At 36.0% G+C, this 9,590-nt stretch overlaps 1 protein-coding gene across 3 annotated transcripts; it reads left to right on the forward strand.

The window, feature by feature from the left end:
• The first annotated feature begins 208 nt into the window (after window positions 1–208).
• Window positions 209–8,673, forward strand: LOC100247533 (uncharacterized). Of its 3 annotated transcripts, none has more exons than XM_010665264.3 (5): window positions 216–353; window positions 430–592; window positions 1,668–1,761; window positions 7,023–7,222; window positions 8,391–8,673. In XM_010665264.3, the coding sequence occupies exons 1-5, from the start codon at window positions 294–296 to the stop codon at window positions 8,453–8,455; spliced, it is 582 nt and encodes a 193-aa protein (XP_010663566.1). In that variant the 5' UTR covers window positions 216–293; the 3' UTR covers window positions 8,456–8,673. The 3 variants fall into 3 exon arrangements, 2 of the variants coding, with proteins under 2 accessions (XP_010663566.1, XP_002275407.2); XM_002275371.5 differs by having other exon boundaries at window positions 217–353; window positions 8,404–8,673; XR_788067.3 differs by lacking the exons at window positions 1,668–1,761; window positions 8,391–8,673 and adding an exon at window positions 2,410–3,366 and having other exon boundaries at window positions 209–353; window positions 7,023–7,138.
• Window positions 8,674–9,590: the final 917 nt, after the last annotated feature.

The raw sequence follows: 9,590 nt of genomic DNA on the forward strand, positions 1-9,590 counted from the left end.
AAAAATTTATGTGATATAAAATTATTTAATCCTTTTATAATTGAGAAAAATAAGATAAATTAGTTTGAAGAAGTATGTATAAATAATTTGTTAAATTTTAAAATATTTTTTATTTTATTTTACTTTTTCTTCCTATTTTCTTACCCACGCATCTTTTTTCAAAATTTTTTGAACCAAGCACAGCCATGTTTTTCAAATATTTATAGCTGTGAGAAAACATCTAGGCTGTTGAGAATAAACAGTTAAATATTGAAAGTATTTCGAAACGGCGGGTTAGCGGAAAAAAAGCGGAGATGGAGGACTCAGGAGCGATCCTGTGTCAGATCTCTTCAATCAAGGATATGCTCGATCTGGTATTCACTCTTCTCTTTTGTATTCTCTCCGTTTCACTTTTGAAAACTAGGGTTTCTGACTGTTGAATTTCATCAGGTAAACCAAGAAATCGAGGTTAATATTCAGATAACCAGAGAGATCGAATCGGATATCGTCAAATGTACGGATATCGAGGGTGGTTTGAATGCCAGAGAATCCGAGTTGACAAAGATGGTTTATGTGTCGCAGTTTGAAATTGATGGATTGAACTCTGTTGCTGGTAACTATGTTCTTTGAATGCTTTTATATATGTGTCTATATATATATATATATATTTATTGTTGTCGGATTCAGTATTGAAATGATTAGAGTTTGTGAATCTAGTTTGGAAATATTGGGAATTATCTGAGGGACATTCAAGAATGAAGTGTCGTGAATAAAAAGAAAAGAGATGCATGTTGCAAAATTAAAGCCAATGTATTCAATTTCCCTGATTTTTCCTGTGTTCCCATAGTTATTAGAATGTGTTCAATGTCCAGTAGCCATAATTTTGCAGTCAATTGTTTATATTAAATGTAGCAAACTGAGATAATATATTTTAATTGATCTTCACCTAAAGCATGACAATACTTGGATGATAGTAAAAGATTACCTCATGCTGTATATATTCCAGTGACTGTATCCTGCGTTATTGTGAATTCTTAACTATTGCTTAGTCACTTGTTCACCTTAACTATAATGGATATGGCATGAATTGTTACTCTGCCATATGCAAGAAAGGTCAGTCTTAACTTCATACAATTGTGCCATGTTATGGGTTTTGTGTGTTGGACATGCTTGATGCAGGTATGGTTATGAAGTCACTTTGTTCAATTCTAGCACAATGGAAATGAGACAATTTTGTGACCCAGCCAAGTGCAAGAAAGTGCAGTATTAAATTCACACAACTATGCCATGTTACATGGATTGATGCATTATCACATCTTTTTTTTTTTTTTTTTCTTTTTTCTGATAGGTAAGTTTTTGTCCCCATTGATGCTGAATCTCAAGTTCTTTTCTAATTTGGGTTTTAAAATACATGATTGGATATGGATCGTGCTATAAATTTATTTACCAATGAATATAGTCCATAAGATTATGAAACCAAGGGAAGAACAATGTTGACTCAATGTTTATAAGAACTTATGATTGAAATTTGATTTTGTTTGATATGCATAATGACTCATCATGCAAGGCTTGTGTTCCTCATTGTCCTTGGGGATCTCCTTCTTGTAGTTCCTTTTTTATTTTTGTCCTTGATCAGAACATTATTACCCTCTTAGTCTCCTAATACAAACATCCTCTTTTGCTTATAGCTGATTCAAGAACCTCAGTGATATTTTTGGAGAAGCAGATATGTTCTCTAAGAATGAAGCGGGATGAAATACTTAAAAGAATGAACACCAAACGGTATTAACCAAAATCTATGTGAATGTAAATATTTTTTTTATAAGAGCGAATGTAAATATTTTTCTTCAGTTCTCCCATATACTAACTCCTACAATATTGAACTTAACATAATCAAGTTCAAAGAGTATGTTTGATCAATTTGGGATTAGCTGTTCGCATGATTTTCTTTATTTGCAAAAATAAAAAAAAATAAAATTTTGTACTGAAATGATGTATCTCTTAGAATAGGTATAAGAACCCCTCATTCAATGGTCATACATGCCTCCCCAAAAAACTGCATCTCATCCATTCAGGAAGAGGTTTCCTTTTTTTTTTTTCTTCAAGCAGGATTTTCACCAAGTCCTACCTTAATTTTCAACAGCTTCCAAGCCTCCATCAGCTTCAACCAGCTGCTAGATTTGGCAATGGCCTTCTTATCTTATAGAAGGTTGATATCATAATGGACACTAATATTATTCTCAAGATAATTGAATTTTTGGCATAGCTTTTTACTTTTGCTTTTAGCCAGAAGCAGAAACTAAAGTTGAAATCATGATTCAATGGGCAATTTTGGCATCATGAAAACTTCATTAAACAACTTTCTATATAAGCTAAAAAAAGGGCTTTTATGAGAAGCAACTTTGTGATTCAAACGTGATTCAATCTCAGGTGAAGTGGATATGGCGACTAAAAATCCTAGTTTTACATCCGTCATCTCTGGATCTCCTATTATCACATCGGAAAAATTGATTGGTAGTGAGAATTATCTCTCCTGGTCAGCGTTCGTGGAACTCTGGTTTATGGGACAAGGTTATGAGGATCATCTTGTTACACCTGAGGATGCTATACCTGATATTGACAAAGTGCAATGGAAGAAAATCGATGCACAATTATGCAGCGTATTATGGCAATCTGTTGATCCCAAAATTTTACATCATCTTCGTGCCTACAAAACCTGCTTTAAATTTTGGACTCAGGCTAAAGGATTATACACGAATGATATTCAACGATTTTATAAGATGGTTTCTGATATTGTTCATGTGAGACAGCAGGACATGGATCTGTCTACTTATATTGGCCGGATTGCGTCTCTTAAGGAGGAGTTCTTAACTTTGATGTCCTTCACTAATGGTGCTAAAGCTCAACAAATATAGATTGACAAGTTCTTTATGGTGTTAACCCTCATTGGCCTTCGTCCAGATCTTGAGTCTGTCCGAGATCAGATTCTTGCTAGTCCATCAGTACCATCATTGAATGATGTGTTCGCTCGTCTCTTACGCCTCTCCTCTACTCAGACCTTGTCGACTGATGGTCTTTCAGATTCATCTGTGTTAGCCTCTCAAATTAACTCTCGAGGAGGACGTAGTGGCAATCGGGGTCGAGGACAACGTCCTCAGTGCACCTATTGTAATAAGTTTGGTCACACTCGAGATCGTTGCTATCAGTTACATGGACGGCCTCCTCGTACTACCCACATTGCTCAGTCATCTAATCCTCTGCTATCTCGACCTGACTCCGCTGCGAGCTCCACATTTCAGAGTATCACCCTTACTGGTAGTGATTATGATGCCTATCTCCGATATCAGACAACCACATCAGCTTTTGTTGCTTCTGTTGCCCAGACCGGTAATGTCTCTATCTGCTTTACTCAGTCTCCTTCTCTTGGCCCATGGATTCTAGATTCTGGAGCATCTGATCATATCTCTAGTAATAAACACCTTTTCTCCTCTATTACTACTACCTCTGCCTTACCTACTGTTACTTTAGCTAATAGTTCCCAAACTATGGCTAAAGGTATTGGTTTGGCTCATCCTCTCCCTTCCCTATCTCTCCATTTTGTCCTTTATGCCCCTGAGTGTCCTTTTAATCTTATTTCCATCAGCAAAATAACTCGCACTCTTAACTGTTCTATCACTTTTTTTGATAAATCTGTGATCTTGCAGGACCGGAGTACGGGGAAGATGATTGGCATAGGGTGTGAGTCTCAAGGCCTCTATCACCTCACATCACCTTCATCTCCTGTAGCTTGCATTTCCATTGATGCTCCTCTTCTCATTCACAGTCGTCTGGGTCATCCTAGTCTCTCCAAGTTCCAGAAGATGGTCCCTCGTTTTTCCACTTTGTCATCGCTTGCGTGTGAGTCGTGTCAGCTTGGGAAACATACTCGTGTCTCGTTCCCAAAGCGTTTGAATAATCAGATAAAGTCTCCTTTTGAACTTGTCCACACTGATGTTTGGGGTCCGTGTCGGACCGCGTCTACTTTAGGATTTTCAGTATTTTGTCACTTTCATTGATGACTATTTAAGATGTACTTGGTTATTTTTAATGAAAAATCGAGCTGAGTTATTCTCTATTTTCCAGAAATTTTATGCTGAAATCCAAACACAATTCAATGTTTCTATTTGAGTGTTACGCAGTGACAATGCTTGAGAATATTTTTCTACACCCTTTACTTCTTTTATGTCCCAACATGGGATCCTCCATCAGTCATCTTGTGCTCATACTTCTCAACAAAATGGGGTTGCTGAACGTAAAAATCGACATCTTGTTGAGATAGCCTGTCACTTGATTAATCATATGCCCTCGTTTATATTACATGACCAAATCCCTCATTCCCTCATTTTTCCTACCCAACTTCTTTATTTTCTTCCTCCCCCTGTCTTTGGTTGTACTTGTTTTGTTCAAACTCTCACACCTGGATAAGACAAGCTCTCCGCCAAGGCTACGAAATGCATCTTCTTGGGATACTCTCGACTTCAGAAGGGTTATCGTTGTTATTTCTCTGACACTCATCGTTATTTTCTCTCCGCTGACGTCATCTTCTTTGAGGACTCTCCATTCTTCTCATCCTCTGAATTTCTTCCCATTTCTGAAGTATTGTCACTTCCCTATATATCCCCCCCCCTTCAGATGCGTTCTCTCGTCCTCTTCAGGCTTATCATTGTCGACATCGTGCTGTTGCTCCTCATCTCTCTTCAACTGAGGTGCCTGGTGACTCACCTCCTGTCCCACCGATTTCTCCTACCCCGGCCCTGTCATCTACTGACCATTTGTCTATTACTCTTCGGAAAGGTAATCGATCTACTCGTAATCCTCATCCTATTTATAATTTTTTGAGCTACCATCGATTATCTTTATCTTATTCTGCCTTTGTCTCTACTTTATCTTCTGTTTCTCTTCCTAAGAGCACTAGTGCGACACTTTCTCATCCTGGGTGGCGACAGACAATGGTTGATAAAATGGCTGCTCTGCACTCCAATGGCACATGAGATCTTGTTCCTTTACCTCCTAGTAAATCTACAGTTGGATGTCGTTGGGTCTACATTGTTAAAGTTAGTCTTGATGGTCAGGTTGATCGCCTTAAGGCCCGCTTGGTTGCTAAAGGTTATACTCAGATTTATGGTTGTGACTATGGTGACACCTTCTCTCCTGTTGCCAAGATTCCTTCTATTCGCTTATTTCTCTCCATGGCAGCTATGTGTCATTGGCCTCTTTATCAGTTGGATATTAAGAATGCTTTCCTTCATGGTGAACTTCTCGAGGAAGTGTATATGGAGCAACCACATGGTTTTGTTGCTCAGGGGGAGTTTGGTTTAGTGTGCAAGTTACGCCGCTCTCTATATGGCTTGAAACAGTCTCCTCAGGCATGTTTGGGCGTTTTAGTTCAGTTGTTCAAGAGTTTGGAATGCTTCGGAGTGAAGCAGATCATTCGGTTTTCTATCATCATAACTCTTCGAGCCAATGCATCTATTTGGTAGTTTATGTGGATGACATTATAATTACAGGCAGTGATCAAGAGGGTATCCAAAGACTAAAGCAACACCTTTTCAACCACTTTCAAACCAAAGACTTTGGCAAACTCAAGTACTTTCATGGACTTGAAATAGCTCAATCCAGTTCAGGTGTGGTTATGTCACAAAGGAAGTATGCCTTAGACATCTTAGAAGAAACAAGTATGTTAGAATGTAAACCTGTTGACACTCTTATGGATCCAAATGTCAAACTTGTACCAAGATAGGGGGAGCCTCTAAGAGATCCTGGGAGATATCGACGACTTGTAGGCAAACTGAACTACCTCACCATCACTCGGCTAGACATCTCTTTTCCTGTGAGTGTGGTTAGTCAATTTCTACAATCATCATGTGACAACCATTGGGATGTTGTGATCCGCATTCTTCGATATATTAAAGGAACACCAGACCAAGGTATGTTGTATGAAGACAGGGGTTATACCCAACTTGTTGGTTACACAAATGCAGACTGGGCTGGTTCACCCTCAGATAGGCGTTCCACCTCAGGGTATTGTGTTTTTATTGGAGGTAACTTAATATCCTGGAAGAGTAAGAAACAAGATGTAGTGGCCAGATCAAGCGCCGAAGCTGAGTATCGAGCTATGGCTTTGGCAACATGTGAACTCATATGGTTGAGGCAACTCCTACAGGAATTGAGATTTGGAAAAGATGAACAGATAAAGCTAGTCTATGACAATCAGGCCGCATTACATATTGCATCCAATCCAGTCTTTCATGAAAAGACCAAGCATATTGAAGTTAACTGTCACTTCATTAGAGAGAAAATCGCATCAGGGTGTGTTGTTACAAGTTTTGTTAATTCAAATGATCAACTAGCAGACATCTTCGCTAAATCTCTCAGAGGTTTTAGGATTAAATACATTTGTAACAAGCTTGGTGCATATGACATATATGCTCCAGCTTGAGGGTGAGTGTTGAATATAATGTATTTATAGTGTACAATCTTTCTTTCCTTTTTTAATATAGGTCACATATATGGTAGTTAGTTCAACTTAGCCTTGTATATATATTTCTCTATTGTAAGAAGTTAATCATATGAATGAGAATTAAGGTTTTCTCTCTCTCTTTCGACAGTAGTGTTAGATTTCATAACCATAGGCATGTGATATATTTGTATTGAAGTATTTCAAGTAGTCCTGCTGTAAATTGATATTGGACATTTTGAACTTTTTTTTATTTTATATTTATCTCAATTTTAAGTTCTTAACATTCAATGAAAACTAAAAATCTAGTACATAGTTTGCCAATTTTTCAGATGTCCCTCCATCATTCTATAGAATTATATAATCATTCTTTCGACTGCATTGCCCCTGATGGTTGCCTGTGGCTAAGATGTGATGGTTCATAAAAACAGCATGAACATTTTTTAATCTATTTTTAGCCATTTAAATAACACCTAACATAAACATTGGTTATTGAAAATTTGTAACCATATAGGGATCTTAATAATAAAAAATTGTTTCTTTGCAGGGAAGGTTTTACCACGTTTTGCCTAGATTTTCAAAAGGATATTGACAAGGGTGAAAATGATGAGCTCAGGACTCTGCTATCGGACAAAGAGTTTCTTGAAAATGAGATTCATCTCTTGGAAAAGAAAAATAATGCTTTGAGAAATTCAATGTTGGATTTTGTAGAAGAAATTCTTGAGGATCTTCATAGTTCTAGCTCTGGTAAATATCTTTCCTACCATAATATGGTAAATCCCTTACTGTTGAAAAGTATCACAGTTGCATAATCTCAATTCTAGGGGTTATAGGTATCTCTAAGATCTATTTCCCTTATTTGTTTGGTTGAACTATTGTCCTTTAAACTCATTACTTACAACATTACATTCCATTTCCTATTTCCATGTCCTAGTTATTTAATATCAATGTTAATTTTAGGTTATGTCTTCATATCAACAGATTGCTTCATTTACATGCAATGAAAAATTCTTCTCTGTCCACCTTCATTCTTTTTAATTATAGCTCTTACTGGGCTCTCATGATGTTGTGATCATTTCTATGTTTTTTAGTTGACTGGAACTGCATTGTAGAAATGAAGTTGTAGATTATAATTTGAACTGCATTGTTTTTTAGTCGACTCATGCATATTCATTATATGCCGCTGAATCTTTCAAACATGAATAGAACAACATTTGAAGCTCCACTTAATAAGAAAATGGATGAGTGATGTTACAGCTCTTAAACGGTTGCACATGGTGAAATTAGATGCTTGAAGTTGTGGTTTTATAGTGTTATAGTTCCAAAGTTTCGTTATCAAATTTCAGAAGAGTATATTGCTAACCTCTTCAAATGTACACTCTATATATACTTAGAAGACATGAGACTCTATATATACTTCAAGACATCATGAGACTAAATTGCGGAAGGGCAAAATCTTAGCTGAAGTGTGATACTGTAGAATCCAAGGGCTTGAAAGTTGAACCAGAATGAAATTCTTTTAGTGGTATTCTAATAAGCTCAAAAATCAAAGCTACAGCTAACATTTAAAAGCAACATCCACAAGACACATGAAAGCAGACATTTCTTGTAGGGATATTTTACTCTGTTCTTTGCCCTTTTGGGGACACTAGGTATTTCCAGAGTTGATGCTTGTTGGCTGAATGGACATGTTTTTGGGATATCATATGGTTTTCTGCATATTATTCAAACTAACCGGAAAAAGGGTTCACTTTCACAGACTAATCTAATGGTCTTTCCTTGGGAAGGATCATGTTCATCTTTGGTATATAAAGGTTTAAATCATACCTTATTTCTGTTGTATACTTTGATATCCACTAAACCTTATGGTACGGATCGTATCAGGGACTCTAACTAACTCTGGTAATGTTGCAAGTTGTTAAATGCAGCTTTACTGGTGGAGATACAGAGTGGAAATTGGGAGCATGCCAAGTTGCTTAAGGATATTGATTATTTGAAGGCCACATTGCTTTCAACTATCTCAATCGATAATGATCATTTGTAAGTTTTCATCTTTTGATTGAAATGTTGGACTTATTGTTGGCAGGTATCTTTTTCAGGCAGCAAATCACCTTTGAATCCTAGTGATGTTAATGAAATGCTACTCCATTATAATATGTGATTCATCAAAGAATTAATAAATTCTTTGTTTTACTTTCTGTTGATGGTGAGAGATGACTGAATTTAAGTTTAAGGATAAATCTTAGGCCTGCACAAACTATTGATATAATAAATTTATAATGTTAAATTTGTTTTAACAAAAATAAACTAAAATATTTTCAAATGAAACAACAAAACTTTGCAAGAAAATAAAAAATCATTGAAGTTTAATTTAAAATAAACTCAAAAATTTAATTGGTGACTATGGTATGAACTTAGACTTAATATCGTAATTATCAATTACAGTTTTATCTTTTTTTTTTTTGGAAAAAAAAATAAAAAATTCTCAGGTCATGTGGATGTCCACACAGTCGAGAAGAATTAGTTTGAGAATTTTTTCGTTGGCGAATTTAATTTGGAGATTTGTTTTTTAATTTTTTTTATTTTATGTAAGATATATTACTTTGATCCCAGACTTCCCAGTTTGACACTGTCTAAATTGGCTACAAGGTCCTATTTACACCTCTCTTTTTTTTTTCAATTGTTGAGAGATCTTGTTTGCCAAAATTCTTTAGAAGGGAAGAAATTTGAGTCTTAAGACCTTGACATACAGTGGCGGAAAGCTATATTAAGGAAAAGTTTCAGAATTTGAAATTTCTTTACATAAAGAGAATCCTTTTTTCCATGGAACTTTTTGGATGAACTTCACTCACAGCTGCACCCAATCAAACCATTGAAAATACAAGTATTCCTCCAAAATAAACATTCTGACCATATCCAATCCACATTCCAGGACAATTCTCTTTTTAGGTGCAGTTTCTTAGATTTAGAAGTTGCACGTAAATCAAGGATTAAACAATATTTAACTTTTGTAATTAGGAAAAGTTTAAGGTACTTGCCGAATTATTCATCTGATCATTGAAAGTACAGATAAGATGAGATCAGACTTAATACATATGTATATGATACTATATAA

The sequence above is a fragment of the Vitis vinifera genome, chromosome 17 (genome assembly GCF_030704535.1).
Source record: "Vitis vinifera cultivar Pinot Noir 40024 chromosome 17, ASM3070453v1".
Lineage (NCBI taxonomy): Eukaryota > Viridiplantae > Streptophyta > Magnoliopsida > Vitales > Vitaceae > Vitis > Vitis vinifera.